The 25,665-nt window shown below is 28.4% G+C and overlaps 1 protein-coding gene across 1 annotated transcript in view; it reads right to left on the bottom strand.

Annotated features, from left to right (window-relative positions):
* LOC107441869 (3-hydroxyanthranilate 3,4-dioxygenase) overlaps window positions 1-24,887 on the bottom strand; it is a 44,467-nt gene extending 19,580 nt beyond the window's left edge. The window contains exons 1-6 of the mRNA XM_016055263.5: window positions 24,662-24,887; window positions 20,694-20,775; window positions 15,505-15,588; window positions 11,518-11,624; window positions 9,916-10,046; window positions 6,594-6,742 (exon numbers count right to left, since the gene is read on the bottom strand). Of these exons, the coding sequence (XP_015910749.3) occupies window positions 6,594-6,742; window positions 9,916-10,046; window positions 11,518-11,624; window positions 15,505-15,588; window positions 20,694-20,775; window positions 24,662-24,744 (636 nt within the window). The 5' untranslated portion in view covers window positions 24,745-24,887. The remainder of the gene's footprint in view (window positions 1-6,593; window positions 6,743-9,915; window positions 10,047-11,517; window positions 11,625-15,504; window positions 15,589-20,693; window positions 20,776-24,661) is intronic.
* Window positions 24,888-25,665: the final 778 nt, after the last annotated feature.

Raw genomic sequence — 25,665 nt, 5'->3', positions numbered from 1 at the left:
AATGAAGATATCCTCCTTTTCTGTAATCGAAAAAAAGAAAAGTGTTTCATTTGCAGTGTCTTTATAAATTGGAATTGATATTTAGATAAAACTAAAGACAAAGGAGAAGGGCATTAGGCCTGCTACTTGTAACATACTAGGCTGTTCGATTGCTCTTTTAAAGGAATGGCCCGGCTATAAAAAAGGAAGGAAAATGAATGAGAATTAGCTGGAAATTCTATAAAAGTATCAAAGTAAGGCTATTTTATAACAATGCTTCGCTAAATGGCCTAACATAAAGTGATATAAGTTCTAAAAAGACTAAAGAAAAATTAATGTAGCTATCATTTTGCATTAGTTTTTATGTCTTGAAAAAGTACCGAAAGACTTTTAAAAAAATTCTAAAAAGTTAGTTTTTTTTTATTATCATTACAGTAAAATACCTCATTTTCAAAACTGAATTTTTTTTGTTTTTAGGATTTTATGACTTTAATATTTTTTTAAAGAAAAATGTTTTGCATTAAAAAATATGTTCTTCAGAAAAGAAAACAAATGTATTGTTATTCTAAAAATGGTATGCATTATTTGAAAATTTAAAAATAAATAAATAACGAAATTTTGATTACGTAGTTCGCTTCTTTATTTGTGTATTTGGAACTGGCAACGCTGATGATGATAGGGGTCCCCTAATGTGTCCTAACGCACATTATAATCTCAATACACCAGTCTTTTAATCGGTTTCCTTTTAAGATGCCTGAAGAATAAGAAATAAAGTCACACATGAACAGGATTTTTTATTCAAGTAACAGAAAAAAAAGATTATATTTTATTTTAATATTTGCTCAGTAGAATTTTTACTTAAATCATTCCTCTATCTAAGTCATAACCTATAGATATGGTTACACATACTTATAGGATATTTTGACCAAAATTTTGGATGAGATGTTATTTCAACGGCATAGAATTTTTTTTTTCACGTATGATTTTGGCCGGTAGTATTTAGATGGTACTAAAGGTACAGTGCGCAAAAAATAAACCGACTATCCTAAATAACTTTTGATCTAATAATCGGTCCTTCACGTTCTAGGACTTAATCTTAATGGTTCAAAGGTGTAACCTCAAATATGCTAATTATTTAGCGCAGAAGATATTTTTAGTTAAATAAGATACAAGAACTTACCTTTTCTGTATCAAAATGCATTTTTTCCGACATATTTGGATATCTGATCCCTAAAATATAAGAGGTAACCACAATCTGAAATATGGTCCTAATAACTTTATCAGGAAAGCGGTCCAAAGTTTGAATCCCTTAATATAAAATTTTCTTTTTGCGTTTTTCACCATATCTTGGGAAATGCTTAAGTGAATTGAAAAAGTTTTGTACGCAATTTTGTAAAATTCGTTTATCCAAAGATAATTGCATGCAAAATTCAACTTTCAGTAACTATTTTTAATTATTTTATTTAATAATAGGCGAAAAACTTTTGACTTGTAAGGTAAAACATTTTTTTACATCATTTTAAAGAATGTAATTTACAAATGGTGTAATATATGAATTTGAGTGGAATCGGTCGAATAGTCCCTGCAAATCAATTTCTGAAAAAGTGGTATTTTTGAACTATTTAGATTTAGTCCTAGAACTTACAGCTCCGTTCATTGAATTAAAAGTTTTTTTTTTCGCAAACTCAACCCTTATTGCTAAATTGTGAAGGTATTTCATATATTTATGTCGCATTGGAGATGCGTACAATGGGCTAATGGTGACGGTCTGGGAAGCATGGCAGACGATGATCCGAAGACATGCTATCCCAATTTTGATCCTCTGCAGAGGAGATGCCAAATTGTGAAGGACAAAATATGATTCCTTTAGTATATATCAGATATGTAACGTATGATATAAAGCGCCGATATCATAACAGCTATGCCACTAATATTACTGGAACGCATTACTGCTGCTGCAACGGTTATTGATAGATATATGCAAGTTAACGTATGCGTAGTTTGGGCAATTTAGTATGAACCGAAAACTTAATGTTTTTAAATGTTCATGAAATCGAACTGGTTGAATCAAACTTACTAACTGTGTAATCAAACTGCTAAACCTGTTCACGACATCCGGAACAATTATATTTTAAAATTTTGTTGTTTGATTTTATATGCTATTGTAAAGCGCTTTTCTAAGTAAAATATATTTGAAAATAATATCGGAAATTTTAGTTACAATAAAAAGCTGTGAAATCAAAGAAATTTGATTCAAATGAAATTTTATGCTGTAAAAATTTATTATTATTTAAGTATGGAAGAATTCGTTTTCTGAACGAAATATGAAAAAAAAAGTGATAAAAATATCCTACAAATGCAACAAAAAAATGTTAAAAATTAAAATTTATAAATATTTAAGTCAATAATTGAAATTAACTGAAAAAATTAAATTAGTTAAGTAGATATGTGAACGAAACCGAATAAAAAAGTATGAAAAAGTAAGAAAATGTCAAACCGCCAATATATATATTTTTAAGATCTTAATGAATTTGCATATAAAAATACTTCAAATACCCCTCAAAAATTACTGAATTCAGTAAAAATACTGAAAAATAACACGTTTGATTACATTAATTGATTTTTCAAAAATATTTTATCCCATTGTATGAGTTCACTATTCTCTAGCTAAATGTTTCTCTAAAAGGTGATTTGAAAGCTGATTATCACATGGCATAGAGTGCGGCGGAGGCAACCCTGGGCAGGGCATTAGTATGATCACGTGAATAATTTCGAATAATGGCAAATTGTATGCTCTAGATTAGAAAAAAAATGTCAAATAAGCAATTTAGTCATAAATACTTACAATTTATGTCAAGAATAATTTTTAAGTTTTACATTGTACCACTTCAAAAAAATATAAAATTTCAGTAGTTGTAAAAACAAACTTTAAAGTTGTAACTGTAACTAAGCTAGTACCGAGATCCAAATTACACTATTTGCATCTTTTATTTTAAAAAATTGGGAAAAGAATCTTTTGGAAAGCAGAAAATTCCAGTTATTATTATTAGTTTAGCTTTGTTCTTCGAATTAAATATTATTACAACAATGGGTGGAAATGCAGATATCTTTTTCATTAGCCTCATTATATAGAAACTATAAAACTGTTTCATTTTTCTGTTTTCGATTATAAATTAAATATTATCAGTATTCTCATCGCATTCTATTACAAACTTCATTTTTAACAAAATAAAGTTAAACTATCCAAATGATGCACTTAAGATTTTGAAACAATAACCAGAATAAATTTGGAATTTAGGTTTTATTTGACATAATTTAACCCCTTTTAAGGCTAAATTATAACAAATAAAATGACATTAAAATTTTCATTAAAATGTCAATAAAAACATCGTTACATTTTTAATGTCATTATAATGTTATGATATTTTAAATGGCTGGCATTAAAAATGTCATTAAGTTATTGTGAAAGCTTGGTATTGACATCATTGGGATAGATAATGACAGTTTCCAACATTTTTTCATCTTACTTTAATTCATAACTGTCGATGAACAGCTAGCCAAATTTTTTGGGTTTGCGACTACAAATGTTCAACTCCGCAGTTTTGTAATTTTGAACCCAATCAAGAAGACAAGGAAACTTCTGGATTAAACATTGGGGTTTCCTGGATTAAATATTAAATATTGGGTATAATTATTAAAATTACTCCTGGATTAAATATTGGGTATATTATTAAAATTTGCCTTCTCGAAGGACTTTTTGATTGAACAAACCCGCATTTCGGTCACATGGCGAGGAAAACGACGAAAACCTCCAAGGGTTAACCTGACTGAAAGGGGGCTCTAACCCATGATTCATCTAACACTGAGGATATTTTACGTCATCACTGTGGTCGATGCAAGCCAGATGCGGAATTCGTATCGACCATCCATTGCTGGCATTGTAACTCGTTTCACCTCATTGGAAGGCGGATGCTCTATCACCTGAATTATCACGGCTCAGACAATTTTTATTTCGAATATTGTCAGACCCGAAATTGGTGATAGCCCTTTTTGAAAGCAACATTCTACTAAGGGTTAACAAAGTAATGGCAAGGTGTCACCAAATATTAATTGCAAGTGAGTTGAAAAAAATGTATAAATTTAAAAAGGCAAACTAATTCAAACTACCTAAGAAGATAAAAATATATATTCATACATTAAAATATAAAATAAAATAAAAATTTGTTTTTGAGGTTTTGCAGTTCCTTTTCCCCTGAAATTAGGTTGATGGCCAATATCTAGAATATATCTGTTTATAAATAAACATGAAAATCTTTTTATATGTATTAATCGTGTGTGATAACGAAAAGTGAAGTAAATTTCCAGTGTTATTAATAATCCCGAAATTCCATGACTTGAATCCCATCCCTAAGAAAGACATTTATATTAACTTGAAATATTATTTCTTTCCTAAATTTGCATAAAATTGTATTAATGTAACTACAGAAAAAGAACTCGAGGTGAAGCCTTCATTAACAGTTAAATTAAATGATAAATAAAGGAAGAAAAAAAGGCACATTTCACTAAAAAAAAGTAAATGAATAAATAAATAAAATACAAATACCTTAAAATAACAAAAAGTGTCTTGAAATCTCAAAGTGGGTGATGCCGAAAAAGAATCGTAAAGAGATTATTTTAGATGATGTGAAATCATGATTTAGTGAAACATTTTTCTATATATAAATGTAATGTGTTGCGATGGAAAGATATATGCAAAGACAAATATATCCAATTTTTTTTCTTCAATTTTTTGACAATTTGACTATTTTACTTCATTTAAATTGAGAATTTCTATGTTTTTATTATTATTATAAGCACTATCAGGTCACAAAAAGTAAGCTGGTAGTCGAAAAAGTGAACTGTTGGTGAAGTGAGATGTAGCCAAAGTTAGTTGGTGAAGGTTTCGTGAAGAAGCATGCAGTTATTTTGGTACATTGTAAGCATACAGTTATTTCTGTACTGTTTTTTTTTTTTTTTTTAAAAAAACAGCACCCTAAATAACATTTGATCAAGTGATCGGATCTTAACACGCTAACACTCAATCTTAATTGTTCGGGGGGGGGGGTGACCTCAAGTAAGCTAACTTATATGTGTAGGTAAACTAACGTACTTTCTCTGAATAAACATGCCATTTTTTCGTAGCATTTGGATTTTTGACCCCCAAAAAAAAAGGGGTAGCGGCAATCTGGGTAATATGGTACCCAATAGTTTTGTCAGAAGAGTGGTTCAAAAATTGGATTTCTTAATTTTAATTTTTGATTATTTCGTCATTTTTCGAGAAGTTTTTATGCGAATTAAAATTTTTTAAATTCAGTTATAAAATTAGTTTATCCAAAGATAATTCCATGCAATAATTAATTGTTAATGAATATTTTTTATTATTTTATTTAATAATAGTCGAAAAAGTTTTAAATAATAAGGTATATAAATTTTTACTTCATTTTAAAAATGCATTTCAACAAGGAAAAACAAATAATTTGAAAGAAATAGGTCAAATTGTTCCTGAGAAATCAAATTTTAAAGAAATTTAATATTTAAAACCTTGTTTCCTCGGCAACTTCCCGACCCATTTAGTTCAAAATTTGTTTTGTTTCTTCTTTATTTAAATGTTCTTAAAAATAATGTAAAATTTTTTGCATCTTACAATTCAACAATTTACGACTATTATTGAATAAAATAACAAAAAATAATGAATAACAAAAAGTAATAAATAATCATTATAGATTATATTTTGAATGGTATTATATTTGGATAAACTAAACTTATGGTTGTGTGGTATAATTTTCTTAATTCGCTTCGAAGTTCTCGAGCTAAAACGAAAATATGCAAGAAGTAAAATTAAGAAAAAGGTGGATGAGCTTTCGACTATTCTTCTTTCTTTACTATTGGGACCACCATATTTTCCAAATTGTGGCCACCCCCCCCATACTGTGGTAATCAAATTTTGGCGAAAATAAAGTATGTTTTGTTTAGAGAACGTAAGTTTTTGTGTCTGATTTCGTAACTTAAAATATCGTCTGCAATTCTCAATTAGCATATCTCAAATCACCCACCTGAACCATTCAGATTGAGTCCTAGTGCATGAAGCCCTATCATTAGATCAAAATTCCTTCAAAGCGTTTCTTTTCTTTCGCGTATTGTCTGTACATTGTAAATATACTGTTGCATTTATGCATTAAATGCATGGTTTCTCTTCCATATTATAGGTATAAAACATGGAACCCTTGTGAAATACAGGTGTACGACTTACAATAATACCAATGCAGCCATTTTAAAGCATTCATTTTGGATTTGCTTTTAATTTTTTTTAAATCGAATTAATGACTCTTTTTAATTTTGTTTAAGGGGTTACTAACTTCAATCTTTGAAAATCATTCGAACAAAGCCTGATATCAATTATAATTTCCTTATAAACCCGGACGTAATCTTTATTTTTAAAATTATAGACATTTTTTATATAATTTAAATCGCGCAAATTACTTCAAAAATCTTTGATGAATTACAATTCACGAATTCTTTAATTATAATTATTCATTTTAAATTTAATCTTATAAAGAACTATAACTGTGACTTACTCGAGACACGAAATTTCCTTCGAAAAGCTTCAATTTTCCTACTTTCTCTAATGCATCTTGGTTAGAATGTAGCCAGGTTTTCAAACTAAAAGGATCGTGTAATTTTCGACCGAAATCTTGCTTTATAGGTTTATCTTCCAATAAAGTACCTGTAAAATAACTGATATCACTAAAAATCATGCCATTAAAAATTGTAACATCTAAGTTGATCAGCAATCCGCAGCGACCAGCAATTTCAACTTTTTAGAAAATGGAATTTAAATATATCGAGATTTAAGACTATTTAGATAAAATTCTATCTCCTTGCCAATAAATGAATGAATAATGAAAGCAAACTCCCAACACATGTAGGACATTATAATACTATGCCGCCTGCCGAAAACTAGTGGGCGAAAAATCTAAATTGGCGACTTCTACTTAAGGGTCTTTGGCCCAAAAAATCTGCAATTCTATACCCTTTATCATCAGAACCAAAATAACTTTTGTTCCGTACAGTATATGCTAACATTTAAAAAATATTTAATCTTCTTAATTGTGCTTTTGAAATTTTATGGTAGCCTAAAAATTAGCAACTTTGTTAAAATCCAACCTTCACTAATTTTAAAATAGTTTTTTTTTTTTTTTTTTTGACATTCTTTCAAAATTAATGATTTTTATTTACAAGGGATTTTTTTAACCGAAATGAAATAAAATACATGAATTTAAAACAGTAAATAGGATATTTTAAACCGAAAATAATTAAATAAATAATAATTTAGCTTAATAGCACTGCTGAAGAACTAAAACACAATAAAACCAAGTAAATGAATCTTTACATTCATTCGACCTATTGAATAGATAATTAAATGTACGTAATCTGCCCAACCTGCTTTATTTAAACCTATTAAGCTTAGTCAAAGGATTTTTTTTTTTGTATATATTGAGATCCAAGAGTCGAAGCTTCACTGATCTTGGGCTTAAAAAACTATTTTTATACGTTTGCCATTCTGGCTCTTAATCTCTCATTATAATTTATAAATAATTAAATTTTAATTACTTAAAACCTGTCTAATTGATTAAAAAAATATGTAACTTTGAAGTTTTTTACTGATTTTATAAACTATATTTACGAAAACGAAGGGGGGAAAAACTAGCTAATGAGACTTTCTAGCAACTTAAAAAATTAAGTAAACACTATTCATTAATTCGAAAATGAATTTATAAGGAAATAAAATGAAATATCATCCTTATTTTATTGCTATTTAAAATACCTTTTAAAACCATCTTCTTCACAGATAGCAGCACCATACACTAAAAACATTAGTTCAAGAAAATTTATTAATAGGAGTGCTCCTCTTATCTATGTGGGAAAATTTAAAGCTACAATTTAAAATTGCTTCAGCAATCTCTCTACCTCGATTAATTCGTATACAAATACGAGATATGCTTTCTTTTACTAGGAACAAAATTCAATTCAATTGCACAAATTTTAATAAGGAATTTAGAGAAATTAGGATTTACAGAGATACAATTTTTTTCCTATAGATAGCAGCACCATACATCTAGTACGTTATTTAAATGAGTAAATATTTAATTATAGTGCTGCCATCTCTGAGGATAAACGCAAATCATATTTCAATAAACTACCAGCTACCTCTATTCATTGATTTACAAACTGGCACATTTTTTTAAAATTTATTTTAAAATTATAATTTGTTTTTTAAATTTTATTATAAAATTACAAACAATTATATTTATTTATTTATTTTTATGAAAGAATGAATCTAGTTCTTTCACAGCTCGAAAAGCGAAATTTAAAATTTTAAGTGATATTTTGATGGTTATAATTGAACTCAAATTTTGATATACAAAAGCATCATTAATCCTTTTATTCATAAAAAAAAATATTTATTTGCCAAACTCTAAAATATGAATTTGATAGGATATTAAACGTTCTTTATTGAAAGTATTCTGCCAATATTATAAATATGTTTGTAAAACTTTTCTTCAAAATAATGATAAAACTTTTCTCCAAGTGACTAAATTTTATAATCCATTTTAACATGCAGGTAAATTTTAAAATTCAAAAATGTACATCTATTTCATTATTTCGATGTAAAAATTGGATATTTGTATAAATAACTGAGAAAACAAAAATACATTAAAAATAGGAAATTTTGGTAGTCTTTTAATATTTCAATTTGTATAAGTATGATAACAAAGCTACGTCAATTAGATAAAATTCTGTAGATGCTTTTGAAAGATCGGGATTTCCCTCGATTTCACCGTAAAGATGTGCTTAGTACCTTTAAATGCAAATAATTACAAATCCTTGTTGAATGTGATTCAAGAAAGACTGAGAATTTTTTCTGCTTAAAGTGTTCTGATGCGAAATTAGTCATGATTTTTTATGAAGTTTCCCACCGTAAAAAGGAAAAAAAAATTGTGTATGGTTTCAAAAATTTTCAAAAATACACAAGGAAAAAAATTTTAAAAAAAGATGAAATGCTATTTATACATTTTCTACGATTTTTTGATTACAAGTTCAATAAGTGAGTTTTTAAAAATTATAAATGAAATATTGTTAATAAACATTTTTAAAGGTGTAGTCGGTTAAGCTGCGTGTGACATAAAAAAAATTAATAACTGTAAAAACCTAATTCTGCATAATTATTAAGCAGTCAGTACTTAAATAATTATTGAAATTTTTTATTTTCTTTCACCAACAGTGCGTTGTTCTGTTTTATATCAGAATTAGTTCTTAAATTTTTGGATAAGTCATCGTGAGCTACAATTAACACTATGTCGTGCCACTGTGGCATACGCTTTCTGGGTCCTTGGTGTAGCCATAAGCGGTCAGTAAAATTACCTTTTTTTTCGCGACGATTTCGGATTCTTGGAACTTAAAATATGGGATGGGTGTAAAAAATAATTTTCAGTAGTTTTCTTACTTTAATTATTTTATCTCTTTTTTATTTTAATTATTTTATTTCTTATTTTATTATTTTAATTATTTTATTCAGTTCAACAGTCCAGTGATTTACTGTTTAATCTTCAGAATTCTTTCTGTCAATGAATTCTTTAGATACAATAATTTATAATGGGTTTTTTAGAATTATTTTAAAGTACTAGTATTGACTTCTTAGACTTCGAGAATTAAGTACATAAAATAGACTTCTTAGATTTCAAGGAATTTTTCATAGCACCAGAACTTGTTTTTCAGGCCTTCATTTCCTTACATACACATGCTGATAGCATTTAAGCAACTGAAATAGACTTTATAGTATTGAGTTTCTTAGATACAAAAGCTGTCAATGCATTGTTTTATGATATTTTACTTTACCTGGAATAGGTCTTCCGGTCATGAACTGCTTAGATTCAAAAAATTCTTTTATCAGGGGGCCCAATTCTTCCAGACTTTTACAGTAAAACCATTTCTCATACAGAATTTCGTCACTATCATCAACGTAATACCTAAAAAATAATACATTTTGAGCATGAGATTTCTACAATTGGTAATATGCATATTCAGTTTGATCTGGAAGTCACATTTCCTGTTGAAAGTATAAAACATCAAATAAAGTGACCTGCAAGAAATAAACAAAAAAATAGATAAATAACAATTCCTTGGTGGTGAACCAATCCACCCAAATTTTTTGAGCTTTGGACTAAATATATTCTGTTAGATAAAATATAGGGTGTTCTGCAATTCCCATTCTTAATATATACTTTTAGAAACCTTGTCACAAACGCATTCAAAATAGAGATCGCATATGACCATAGAAAAAAAATGAGAAGGGCGAGGCTAAAAACACGCAAAATATTTAGAATGCTGGATTAAAATATGAGGTGTTTTCAAGCTCCTTTCCGCTTCTTTCTTTCTTTTCGCAAGTAAGCACCTTTCGATGTTTTTCGCCCTGCCTTCATTATAGATGATTTGTCATATTTTGGTAACATTTTTTGTCTTTGGTTGAATTTCAATTTGCAAACCTTATTTGGTTGATATTTTACTACAGAAGTGGCCAACATATTATGAGATAAAAGGGGCAATATCATGGAGGAGCAAAGTTTGACATCTGTCAGGATTCTTTATAGGAAGTCGTTTCAGATTGACTTTTTGCATCATTCTCGTCTCAGCTCAATCATTGAAAACCCTCTCTAAACAAACATTATTAGGAAAATGACTGAAACATAGTTTGTTGAAGAAGTTTACTTTACAAATAGGTCTTTTTCCCCAGCAAGTTTTCAGAAAAATTAGCATTTTCTTGAATCTGGTGTTTTTTTATTATTTGTTGGCCCTCAAAAATTAAAAACTTTACTAGAGCACAGTGCATCGATTTAGTTAGCGGGAAACTAACATTAAATAATTTTTGCTTTATCTCCTTAGCTCCAGACTCCTATATGTTGGACAATATTTGGTACAATTTTATCACTTGAAAAATAATATTTTAATTAAATTTTTTTTATGTTGCATAACGAAACAATGTGATTGTCTATGTAAAAATATATTATTAGGTTTTCTTTTGTAATTTGGTGTTTCTAAGCGAAAAATTAAAAGAAATGTAAACTCGACACAAGAAACCTATTAGGCAGTTTTGTGGCGTATCATTATCTTGCTTGAAAATATTGGATTTCATTTTAGTATAAAAATGTTATAAAATACATTTTAAAAATATTTCACAAAATGCAAAAAATGCTGAAAAGCGCTAAATTTATATATATATATATATATATATATATATATATATATATATATATATATATATATATATATATATATATATATATATATATATATATATATTCTGTTATTATTTAAAGTTATCGATTACTGGGAAATAAGAATCTTTCCTCGAGAATTTCGCACTTTTTAACGGACAATCTTCGTTAGGATATATTTAAATATTCTCCGATAATTCTGTAAAAGAATTAATTGAGCACCTACCGTAACAAATCTAATTCGCTGGTCTTTCTTTCTCTTTCAATAACCAAGCCTATGGTGTCCGCATTTCGCTGTGGTGAATGTGGTATATGAGCTGGTAGCATAAACACCTTTATGAGTATAAAAGAAACTGTTTTACATTTTAAAAACTGGATAATTTGGAAGAAAAAATTGCATGAAAAAAGAACTTATGTTCTTATTGAATTTTATTTGAATTTTTTCTTGATTTTTTGTGTTCTTTTAATTGTGTTAATGAATCGGTCTCATTTTTTTGGCGCTTTTAACACTGTTGAATTAATATATTTCCGTTTGGTAATATCAAAACGTAATAATTTTTGTTCATATAATCGTGTGAGTTGGCGAAGGGATTACATATTTTCGTTGTTATTTTTCAATTTTTTGAAAGTTTTAAAGATTTTAATAGTTTTTCTTAATCCTGTTAAGTTTTAATTTAAAATCGTTTTAAATAATATTTCTTTCACCTTTTTTGCTTTCTGTGTTACTTTATTTTTATTTTGTGTTATTAGCGTTGTATGAATCAGAATAAGTTGTTATATCTGTAAAAACATACCCTTTATAGGTTTGTTTAAGGTATCTTCGAGGGTTATTTGAGGTTCTTTTGAGGTGTCAAAGTTGATTTCAAGTTTATTCCAAGTTGACTTTTAAAACAACCTTAAAGTTGTTTTGAGGTTGATGAAAATACTCTCTAGAGCAACTAGCTTAGGGAGGTCGTTTTTGAGGTGTACGGATTATTTTTTCTACACTTCAAGCAAATACTTTTATTTAAGTTTTGAATAGTATCACCCGATCTAAACAAAAATTATTTCTGAGTTATTTATGAGATTGGTCTTGTGAGTTGTAAATTAGGTTGAAATTGAGGTTTATTAATGAGGTTATTTTTGATGCAAAACATAATCTCATTCTCTACCTCAGGTGTATATTTTACATCTGTCAACCTCAAAACAATCTAAAGAACCAGCAGCCATTAAATCACACAAACCACCATAAGTAAGAGCTGGGAACATTTCAGCATAATAGGCAGTAAATGTATTAAATTTCGTTTCATTTGCGTCGTGAGATAAGATAGAAAACTAAATCCAATGCTATCCTTTATGTGCTGCACTACTTCCTCACGCACCACTTGTTTTATATCCTAAGTATCATATAATATATATATGTAAGCTATTTCTCGGAAAAAGCAAGCTCTTACACCAGAGATGGGCAAACTTTTTTAGCTATGGGCCAAAAATCGAAAAAAAGTTTGGTGGACCATGTAAAAATTTGTGAAATAAAAAAAGTGATATACAAGTTTTAATTTAAATATTTAAGGAGATTAATGAAATTACGATTTTATTTTTAAAAGTTCCTTATATTGAGGTTCGAAGTGAAATGTACTTATTTTAAGGAAGGAGGATAAATGTTTGTCAATTAGTCTACTTCTGAAATGATTTTTTCAAAGGTTCGTAGTTGAAAACACTTGTTCACATATATAAGAAGAAGCAAACATAGCGCTGATTTTCTGGGCATGAGATATTAAATTTGGGAAACTATCTTTTGGTAATGATTTGTAAAACTCACACTTTGGCACATTTAGAAACAACTGCTTCGGATGATTGTTGGATTGCAACTCAATTAATTCAAGCTGAAGATCCGACCTCACTCTTTCACAATTTACGTTGAAAGGCATGGTAAAAATATCTAATTCTGTTTGAATAGCACTGAAATCTTAAAATCTGTGCTCAAACTCAAAATGGCATTTTTTCAAGCAATCTTCATAACTCTTAAGCTTTTCTTTATTTACTGAGGGTATTGAATTTAACCTCGAGAAATGAGACAGGTCGTTCTTGGTGAGCTGCCCAGCAAACAAATTAAGCTTCAGTTTAAAAGCTTTTAGGTGGGTCCAGATATCATCAATGAATTGATTTTTCCCTTACATCTTACCATTGAAGTTGTTCATATGATAAAGAAGATCCGTGAAAAATGCAAAATTTGAAAGCCATTCTGTATCTTCCAATATTTCGCACTCTGCTAAACATTGTTTCTCATGGAAGAACGACACAATGTCGTCTTTCAGCTGCCAAACTCGAAGACACATCCTGCACTAAGGCACCTTACTTTCGTGTCATACAGTACATCAGATTATTCAGATTGCATAGACTGAAGAAAATCTCGGAATTGCCTGTGAGTAAGCCCACGAGATCGAATAGTATTAACAAGCTTTACTACTGCATCAAGCACGGGTTTCATATTCAATGCAGATTTACACAGAGCATCTTGATGTATAACACAATGTAGAGAAAAATAACTTTATTCCCGGGATAGTTCTGATTAAAGAGTCCAAGGAATCCATATTATTTTTCCTGTCATATTTGGTGCACCATCAATCGTAATATTACATATTTTTGCCCTTCCTGAAACTCACGAAAAATATCACATCCCGTTGTAGTTCCCTTTAAAGAACGCATGCCCGCCAGTTCCTTGGTAATTTCAAAGTTCTCATCGACACCTCTTATAAATAAAAATAATTGAGCAGTATCATTCATATCATTGCTTTCTTCCATAGCTATTGAGCAAAATTTAAAGTGTGCAATTTTTGCTCCAATTGTGTTGCCAAATTTTTATCGATTGCTTCGATTCCAGAACTCACTGTTTTTCGCGGGAAGCTTACAGCCTCAAAATTATTTTTCCCGTCTGGACATAATACATCACAAACTTGGAGCATTCATTGTTTAACAAACTCCCCATCACCGAGAGATTTATTACTTTTAGCTATATTGTATGCTACAATGTAACTTGCATGCGTAGCTGCTTCTTGAAAACTATTTATATTCTTGAACAAAATTTTGACGGCCAGATAATTTTTTTAAGAAGACTTTCTGCATTTTGTCTTCTTTCACATTCAGACATTGCATCGTAGTTGGCATTCTTATGATTGGCTGTAAAATGTCGGTTAATGTTGTATTCTTTAAGAACTGCCACAGCACCATTTCAGATAAGACATATTGGTTTATCTTTAACAACTGTAAAAAAATATTTCCAAGTCCATTCATCACAGAACGCACCCTAAATCAACTTTGCGTTTTTTAGTCGCCATTTTAGAGTTAAATTTTTTTACAAATAACTAAACAAGCAGTAGCTTTTTTATACGTATAATAATTTCACCATTATTTACAATAACGTTACATGTGTGAAATTTTTCCATACGCAATAAATAATTCAAGCCGGCAGAAAAATGAAAAATTCGCTCGTTGGAGCTCAAAATGCGCTGCCTGCCACATGTGAAGCACAATTCACCTACATTAGATTCCGTATTGTCTGCTCCTCGAGAAAGACAAACGCTTGTTGGCGCCATTCTACAGCTATTCTATGAAGAAGTTCTGCTTTCAACATGTTACCAATTGAAAAGCTGTCTGAAGCTATTTTCCTCAATTTATGTTTTGTAGAACGAAAAAAAGGAAAGTAAAAAGGTCATCAAAGTTTATTAAAAAGGAATAAAAAGCTAGCTTTAAACAAAGTAGACAAATATGTATAATGCATATTGTTTATATTTGCGACGGGTCGGCAAGTTAAAATTCTATCCGCGGGCCGGATAAAACCTTCCGGTACAGTTGGCCGGCGGGCCGTAGTTTGCCCATCCCTGTCCTTTACCAGTAACTGGTGTGACAATATGCTGCACCATAGCATCGTTTATGTTTAAAATATCCAGAGTTATTTCAGAAAGATTAAAAAATAAATCAAAAGTGTTAATTTGTAACTAAGTTTTTGTTTCTGAAAAAAATTCAAAATTATTTTTAACGTATAACTTAACGTATGTTCATATTTAAGTTATTACTTAAAATAACATTAAAAAAAGAATAATATCTATATTGTTTCCTATAGATAGAGAAAAACCTAACACATAAGGGAAGTATATTTATAGAAAAAGACATCTTATAATAAGCTTATTTTGTATTTTCTTTCTTTTTTTAATTAATTCATTTATAAACTTACTTCTCCCTCTTTAATCGTTATGTTCCTAAAATGATATCTTTCATACACTATTAATGTCATGTCCCCCTTTAGCATGTAGAAGAACTGTAAAACAAAAGCATTCATTAATACACTTTTAAATAATTCGAATATAATATTCATAAGTTATTTTTTTTCAAAATGTTTGCAAAAAAATGGGCATTTCCTGATTTAAAAAAATTGTTTATTGGAAATTGTTCAGACTAAGGAGACAAATGAATTTTACATAGAGAACGGGGTTTATTAGTAGGAAAATCTGTTAATATAACCCTTTATATAGGTTTTTATTATCCTTGCCAAAGATAAAGTTAGAAATATATTGGAGGTCACAAAATTCAAAAAAAGGAAAAACGTTATCGAAATTAATGATTAACGATGAAGGCAAGATAAAAAAACTTCAATATTTGTTTGATTGCTTGAGGAGAGAGGTTGAAAATTGATTCTATCGAATTTCACCCTGGTTTTTATTTTTTTATTCTTTCTTTTATTATTGATCGCCAGATTGATACGTCAGCTTTGATAACATTTTTACTTTAGCTGGATATTTATTATACTAATATCCCTAATATGACAACTTATATGCATAAATGGGTGATTCTTTTTAAACATGACAATTCGGACCAAAAAATTTCTTCAAATTTAAAGTCTTCAAAATAATCCAAATTTTTTTTTTGCATACTTCTTTAGATACACTTATTAATATCTTACAGACATCAGTGTAGTTTATGGACATTTGTTCGAGAAAAAAAATAAAATAGAAATTCATCTAATGCCAGGAAAATGACATATTAGTTTAGAAGTTTAAAAAACAGTCATTTTAAGTTAATAGTAAGTAACTCAACTTAAGCCTTTATGTTAGATGGACCATAAATAGCCTAAATTAATTATTTTTATCCATTGTAGAAAGAATCAAGAAATTTTATGTTGCTGATATGTACAGAATAAAATTGTATATAATAATCAATCATTAAATAAATAAATAACTTTGATTGCATCCAAGCATATTACAATCATACATAAACTTGGTACTTGGTTAATACTATTTGCTTTACCTCCTTACAGAATTAGCAGTTAAAAAAAAAATTCTGGTAACACTTCAATGCCCTGGCTTTCATAAGGCAGGAAAATAGCAGCCAGGATAATGACAAATTCGCCATTTTATAGCATATAACTTTACTTTAATTAAATATTTTGGCCTAAGACGTTTATATTCTGTAGAAAACAACAGGATTTCTTGAAATAACTCAGATAAATCTAAGTAGTTTTTGTTATTTGTGATTTCAAGAAGCCAGGAAAATGACAACACAAAAACCTACTGACCTTGAAAAAAAATTTGAAATAGATTTTGAACCAGAAAATTGGTTCTTTATTCATGCAACAAGATAAGTTCATATAGGAGGGCATCTAATCAATCTATTAACATAAAATATTAATTGCTGGCTCTATCTATTTTGGTTATAAACCACTAAATAAAAGTAGCCAAGAAAATGGCAGGTTTTCTTGGAACAAACCAATTATTGACAGAAAAAATTATTTTAAACGAAGTTTTTGTAAATAATACTCTCTGCGTCTCTAGAAATGCTTACAATGGTTGAGATAAGAAAATTTAGATATTGAAAAATTTATGGGAAGGTTTGAAGCTAGTTATTATTGGAAACATTGTTTGGGACATGCCAGGAAAATGACATTTTGAAGTTCAATTAAATTTTTAAATTATACAAAGTAGTCATTGCTAGTGCAGAGTCATTTTAAAATGCTAACAGCGATGCTATTTATTAATTTTTTTAAAAAAAAGTTCTTTTAGTGTTATAGTATTAGATCTTATATATATATATATATATATATATATATATATATATATATATATATATATATATATATATATATATATATATATATATATATATATATATATATATATATATATATATAATATTTAAAATATATGCTGGTTTCTTAATATCAATCAACCTCAATTTAGATTAATCATTTTTAAAAATCACGTTATCATGCACATTAGGTTTATATTTAATGGAGGGAAAAACAAAAAATAAAATCTAAATTTAATAAACCAGTAGTGAGTAAAGCGGAATCGTAAAAATAAAAATCAGTTGGATTGCCTGTTGAAATTTGAAGGATCTTCGAAAAATCACTATCTTTAAACTTGTCGAATTTTAGAAACTTTAAATATAAATTTTTAAAAACTTTGACAGAAATGTATAAAAAATACTGACAGTGCTCAATTCAGAAAAAAACCGTAACCAATAAATGGAGGGCTAGACTGAAATAGTTAGAATAGTTTGAATAGTAACGTCAAATAGTTAGAATGTCTGAAGTAACTTAGAAATGTTTCTAATCGCCTATCAACTTCTCTCTCAAATCTTTTTCAAAATTTCAGCATCACAGTTGAATGCAATGAAATATCTGAACTTTGATGTATCTTGCGTTTAAACTTAGCGCAAAACTTACTTTTTTTTCATTTTTTCAAAGCTAATTAATTATTTACCATTATTAAATAATACAAGGTCCGGCTATTAATTTCCAGGACTCATAGAATAACTCAGAAGAAAATAAAATTAAACACATAGCCATTTAATATTATTCGAAATAATCTCCATCAGCCGTAATACACGTCTGTGCTCGGCCGTACAAATTTCGGAAAGAAGTTTTAAAATCCTCTTTCGGAATGCTCTTTAATAGTGACGTTACAGTCTTCTTGATGGCTTCGACATCTTGAGATCTTGTCCCCTTCAGCGAATTTTTCAGCTTAGGAAACAGTCTGCGGGTGCTAGGTCTGGAGAGTATGGTGGATGCTGCATCTTAACAACACCATGCTGGGTTAAGAATAGCCTCACAGGCAACGCAATGTGTGGAAGCGAACTTTTTCAATTGCTTCCGGAGTGCGTAACGACTGCGGCCAACCTGTGTGTGGATCATCTACCACGCTTTCGCGCTGTTCCGAAAGCTTTTAAACCATTCAAAAGTTCTTGAGCGACATAATGCTTCCTCGCCGTAAACTTGTTTTAACAATTTGTAGGTTTCCGCAGCTGTCTTGCCCAATTTGAAGCAACATTTAATGTTTATTCTTGCTCCATTTTCACTTCGACAACAGGAATTTAAGAGCTACGTTTTAATGCGCCTTTCTACGAGAACCACTTACTTCAGTATGGTGGCGATTGCACTGCACATGCGCAAGAAAACACTCTTCAATATTCAATCATTGGCGCCATCTTTCGGCTTTTCGTTCTCCTACAGTTACGTCAGTCCTGGAAATTAATAGCCGGACCTTGTATATATTGTTTTAATTTTTGTATTGCTATTTTCGTTTCTTTTTTTCTGACTGCATTAAATGAAACCGAAAATATGACTTATAAGTGGTATTAAACTGCGGATGATATATTTACAAGAATATATTCTTTTTATTTCCTTCAGCCTGAAAATGTTGATCCCCGTTTCCTCATGAATTGCCAATAGGATATAAAAAAAGGAAGCTTTCAGAAGCTTTATTGATTTGTTAGTGCCGAAACAGATTTTTCATAAATCCGCAATTCGTTTAAAGAAGTGTGCTTTCTTATATATAAAGTTCTGATATCCGCAACATTCTGGAATTGTCAGCCGTCGTATATAAATGCCAAAAACATAACAAACAATGTGGACACTTTTTGGGTATTGAAAGAAATGCATTGAAACTGCTATTTTAAATTTATATTTCATGAGATAGTATCTGAATTTGAGCTATATCTCTCTATTCTTCAAAAAAAGAAACGTTGATTTATTTATTTATACTGTTTCTCGAGCTGGAAAAAAAGTATAAGGAAAAAAATGTTTTTCTCTGAATTTTTTCCGGAAAAATAAGATTTTGTATTATATTCTTTTTTCAAACATTAACTTTATGTATAGTTATTTAATTCTGTCTTATAAAATTGTGATGTTGTTCATTGCTCATTTTCTTCTCTTATTTATTTAAATTTTTTACTTCTTTTTCACTTCGATTTAACTTTTAGGTAAATATTTTATTTGATCCTCTACTTAAGCTGTAAGTTAGTAATCTACTTATTTTAAAATATTCCAGAAGTTTTCTCTATACATGTCGAAAAACTTCTGAAAGAAGAAAATAACATAATTGTGGTTATATAATTTTTTTTTCGAAACTCTCTAAGATTTATCTATAAATAAAGATTAGACGTAAATAAGAAAGTGGATATTATTTAGGTATCAAGTATTTTACATAATTTCGTGACTCATTTGTTGTTAAATTTTTAATGAGGCTTACTGAATTACGCCTACTATCGGGAAAATCCACTATTTACGAATTTTATATTTGGCACACTTCAAAAACATATAACTCAGTAAAAAAAAAAAACAGTTCCAATAATTTATTATGATCTCATTTATAGTTACTCCAAATTTTGTATTCTTCATTGGTTTAAGATAATAAAAACTGGGTGCAAGATATACAAAACAATATTTTACGTCCATGACGGACAGTTTTTAATTTTTAAAGGGAGTTTTAAATTTCTGAAGAAGAAATAAAATTTTCAGAAAGTGTAAATAATACCGGGGACAATTTTTGACGAAAAGTATTAGAACTTTTTTTTCTTCTTTTTTCCAACATGCATGCATTTAATGTCTGCATGTAAGATATTTATAAATGGTATAAAATATGTCTGAAAAATTCAATTTTAATCTAAGCCAATTCAAATTTTCCCTTTCACTTTAAAAATAAATAATACTTAGTTGTTGATTAATTACTTAGTACAAACTAATGGAACAGTGTCTTAATTTCTTCCGAGAAACGCAGTAGACTTGAAAATTTTTGTGTCATTTGTTGTGACTGACTTTGATAATTGTTCTTCAAAATATGATTTTTTCTTTCGATTTAAAATTTTTTATCTAATATTCTAGACAATTAATATATATCATTAGCAAATTATCCAGTCAAATAGCACTAGCAAATTGTTTAGTTCATTAATTATACAATTTTATCAATATTGTGTTTCTATATTATTTTTATAATTCTGTATTAATTATGTCAATAACAGTCATTACAGTAATAATATTATAAACATGAATAGCGAGTTTTCCTGTCCTTAGTCTATCTCTGTTATATCTCTGTAAAGAGTACCAATTAAAATAAAAATGAAATAATTATAACGTAGGTTATAACTTACTTCTTCGCCTTCTTCCATGTGGAAATCTTTCCTCTGGTTTGGTCCACCAACAAAAAATACTTTCAGTTGTCCATCCTGATACCTGAAAATTGGGAAAGCATATATTGAGGTTATAAAATAACATTGCAAGCCTTGGCGGATATTGCGTTTTCTAATATGGTATAAAATATATATATTAAGGTAAAAATATGCGCTTAAGAAAAGTGTTTAAAAAGATTATCCAGCTCTCATAGTTAGAGTTACAGTAGAAAGTTTCAATTTTTTTTATAACAGCACTGATTTTCCCCCCTGTAACAGTAAGAACTTAAAATTTATTTGGTACGATATCTTTAACACGATTAATGGGGGCGACTCTAGACAGGGATGAAAAGCGAAAGATGCAACTTACAAAACACTGAATTATATTTTCCCCCTTCCCCTCCAGTGTCGTCACAGTCACGTAGTAACTAAAATATATGCTTAGTATATGCCCGTAGTAACGAATAATGCAAAATATATGCGCGTAGTAGCGAAAATATATGCTTATATGAATAATACGTTAGATCCAGCGTTTTTATGATAAACACATCTCGATTCTAGGATTATATTTTTATAGAGAAGATTTCATATTTTTTTTATAAATGAAGTTGTTTTTATTTCTAAATTTCAAAATTATACCTCAAAAACAGTAAACGCGAGAGCCGGAAATTTCAGTGAAGCATTATTCTTTAGACCATAGCTTATAAATCATTTATATATAAAATCAATTTCCCATTATTTTGAACCGTACAGTAGCTAGGGATTCAAAGGTTGAAAAAGGTCTCTTATAGCCCCTCTATATTTATTATTATTGCAATTTATGTGAACAATACACTACAGTGTAAAGAAATACGAAAATAGTAAAAAAAAAAGAACTATTTAAAATTAGTTTATAATGAAATTATTAGTTTTCTTTCTTCTTTAGCTATTTACAGATATTCCTTTTAAATATAAATAAATAAAATACAGTTGTTTTCGTCTGCACTGTGAAAAAAAGAGTGGTGAAAACTACCAGAATATGTCAAATTAAACCGCTTTTCTGGTTCTATGAGTATACCAAAAGGTAACTCAGGTAATTAAAGGGAATGCATGGTAATGAGTTTTTGCAAAATTAACAATAAAATATGATTTTAGAACCATGCTGTTTGGCTAAAGGTGCAGCAATAAGTTCTATTACTTAGAAGACCAGGATTTCCGGTTAACTTTTAAAGGAAAATAGAAAAATTACCGAATGAATGGTTTAACCGTATATTTAAGATTTATTACCAGAATTACACTGTTGTTGTTTGTTTGTTTTTTACTAGAAACGACATTTCCACACAAGTATGGTAATTTTACCACAAATTCTATTCCCATACAAGTACGGTATTTTATCAGATTTTATTACACGACTCGTCAAATGTGCATAATCAACTCCTAAATGCACAACTACTATGAGTTAAACATAAATTATAAAATAATTAAATATAACATAAATTATTTGAAAAACATAAATTTTAAAAATGTAATTGAACAATTTTAGACATTGAGAAAAAAACTCATTTTTTATCTCTTGTTTTTAAATAAGTAACCATGTGACTTCTTTTTCAGTTGTTACACCATCTCATATTTCTACTTTTTTTTAAATAAAAAGATATTAAGATCGCAACTCATTATGCAAATGATATATCGTAGCAAAAGAAGCTATCTTTAAGTCCTGTTGCCCTTATCCTTTTTAAAATGAAATAAAAATTCTAAAAAAAAGCAAAACAATAAACGAACTATGGACAAACAAATAGCGTTGCCATTTGTAGCTTGTTGAACAAGGAAATCGCATAATTTTTAAACATGAGGTATTCAATCATTCTTTTCATTAAACAACGAAATACATGAATAGTGTTCAATTTAAAAGGTTGAAAAAAATAATTACTTATTCAATAAATAACTTGGTTGAAATTGTTTTGTTTGACAGTATTTTTTCTCATTGTTTTTTTTTTCAGAAAAAAATTAAAAAGTTAATTTATTTAATGTAGATATATAAATAAAATATAAATCTTTTATCTACTTACGAATTTTATTGATTTTAATTGGAGAGAGGAATTACATAAATTACAGTCAATGAAATTGACATTTTTTTTAAAATCTAACTTTAATTCATGCTAAAATTATATTTTTCTATTATTATTTAAAAAAGCTATTCTCATTGATAAATATTTACCAAAAACTGTTTTGTATTAGGTGAAAGCTAATAAAAGAAATCGTTTAATGACTTGAATTATCTCGATGTTTCAAATTGCACAGATATTTTTCCAACTTGTCATTATTTATAATTTCGTGGAGTCACTCTTCGTAAAGATTTTACTGAATTTCTTGCTTACCTCTAATTTTGTACATATCAGTAAAATGTAGTTTATAATTCGGGTAATGATATTTATTTTTTTGTATTTCAGAGTAATATGATAGTTGCAGAGTTTTGCGTTTTTATATATATTCTGTATTATGCTTCTAAAATGTTCATATGCTGTTAAACAAAAAATAACTATGCATATTTCTCATTTTTTATTTTAATATAATTCTCTTTTTCAGAGACTTTAAAATATTTAACGATATTTGTTTAATTTGTCTAATTTGCAAGTTAAATATCTTTTTAAAAAAATAAATATTCTTGAAAAAATTTTTTATCCTTGAGGAAATAAAAAAATGAATATTTCAGTGTGAAACTGTGTCACTGAAAGAATACATCGCAACAAGATTATATATATATATATATATATATATATATATATATATATATATATATATATATATATATATATATATATATATATATATATATATATATATATATATATATCAATCTATGTATTACTGAAAAAATAGAAATATTTTCTCTGGGACTTTAAACTCTTTAACAATTTTTGTTCAATTTGACTAATTTTTAAATTAGATTTTTTTGTCAAAGGAGAATGGTTTTTTTTTCTTAAAAAAAATTAGCTTTTAATGTATTTTTTAACATATCACTATAACTACTTGCAAGATAAAACAAAATAATAAAGAAAAAGGTTATGTTTAAACCTGCATCAAACACAGCAAACAATGAATGTGATATTTTTATAAGGTGTAAACGTTTCTGTTATGCACAACCATCCTTTTTTTTATTAATTTTTAACAGATCTTAACTAATTTGAAACAACGATGATTAAAATTGTACTATTCAACTCAATATTTCGGTGATTTCATCGCTTTAAGAATAAGATTGTAATAAAAAAGAATAAATAAACAGTGATATTTCAGACTAGAGGAAAATGAGAGCAATGACAACTTCAAACTATATCAAGACGTTTAAAGCGTGTGTCTTTATATATTTTTTTCTTTTTAAGAAAAAATTGAAAAGGTTGGCTTTACAATATGAAAGTGAAAGTTGTTATACAAATAAAAGATAAAAGCACAATTTGATTACAGGCTTCACTTCTCAAACTAAAATATTATTGAATGCAACCAAAAGATGGCAGAAGAAGATTTCTTGCAGATTGTAGAAGTAGTAATTAAAATATTTTTATTCAGTATTGAGAAATATTTTAACAACCCTTTCTAACAGTTTTTCTTTCTAAGTTTTGCAAGATTATATATCTTATTTAATGCCACTAAATATTATCGTTTTTTTTAATTATACATTGCACATTTATAAAAGATGGAAAACTATCAAAAACTGAATTTTATTTTCATTTGGAATTAACATTGAATCCGTCTTAAATAGATTTTTCTGTAATTATAGTTAACAAAATTGCGATACATTAAAGTTGAATTCCTATAGTTAATGAAATATGACTCCCCCAAAAGATAAAAAACTAGAGACTTTTAGAAAACATCGAAAAACATATATTATTAGGCAGAAGAAAAAACAAAGATGTGAAATTATTAAAAGTGTACAAATCTTAATAAATCTGTAATTGGAATCTAATTTGACTTACATCAGTTTATTGCAAATAGGAGGTAAAAAATAATGATGATTGTTATCCAGCCATGTTTTAACATCGTACTGAATCGCAGTCATTTTTTTAAATACTCTAAAAAATCAGTAAAAATATTGAGTATCTTAAGTCACCCGGCAACTTCGCTCAATTGATGACGATCTCTTGTCACTATGGAAATTGCGACATAACTTTGATCTTGCGATAAATTGTATCTTCTTTTAGCAGTGAAAGAAAACTTTATCTCTCACTGATAACAAAATTAAATAACTGTTATGAAATAATTGTTTATAGTAAAACCTTTCTAAAGTTTTGAATCAAAAACATTCTTAATTTTAAAACTTAAAATCGAAGTAAATAGAAAGAAAGAAAAAGTTTGTGAAAGTATATTTCTATAATTCACATCTGCCGATGTCGGTTGCTTGATTCCAATGTCACTATCCTCTAGTAAATGTCGACATTCGCGTAATGTTTATTAAATTTTATCTTTTTTCTCTTCATCAGAAAATGTCAATATACAACATAAACAGATTTTTTAGATAACATAAAATATTTTTACAGAATGTCATATTTATTACCTACTGCAGCATAAATCAAAAATTCAGCATACACTGGTAATGAATGTCGCATGGACATTTTTTTGTTAAATACCTCATTTCCCTTTTACTGGGGAGCATGTCGACATTCTTCATGCATTGAGAGTGAATGTAGTATGAAATATTTTTTAAATACCATATTTCTCGCTTATTGTGTCACACGACGAAGATAAGTGTCACGGTGGCTCAGGGAATAGAGCGTTCACCTTCCAATGAGGTGAACCGGGTTTGAATCCCAATGATGACTGGTAGATGCGAATTCCGCTCGTAACAAGCACTGTGCTGAAGTAAAATATCCTCAGTGGTAGACGGATCATGGATTAGAGTCACATTTCTGCCAGACTAAACATGGGAGGTTTTCGTTGGTTTCCCTCTCCATGTAACGCAAATGCTGGTTACTTCAGTCTA

The sequence above is a fragment of the Parasteatoda tepidariorum genome, chromosome 8, assembly GCF_982258835.1.
Source record: "Parasteatoda tepidariorum strain Cologne lab strain chromosome 8, Ptep-v5.0, whole genome shotgun sequence".
In the NCBI taxonomy this organism is placed as follows: domain Eukaryota; kingdom Metazoa; phylum Arthropoda; class Arachnida; order Araneae; family Theridiidae; genus Parasteatoda; species Parasteatoda tepidariorum.
Note: the sequence above shows the minus strand (reverse complement) of the source record. Positions and strands in the feature narration are given on the sequence as shown.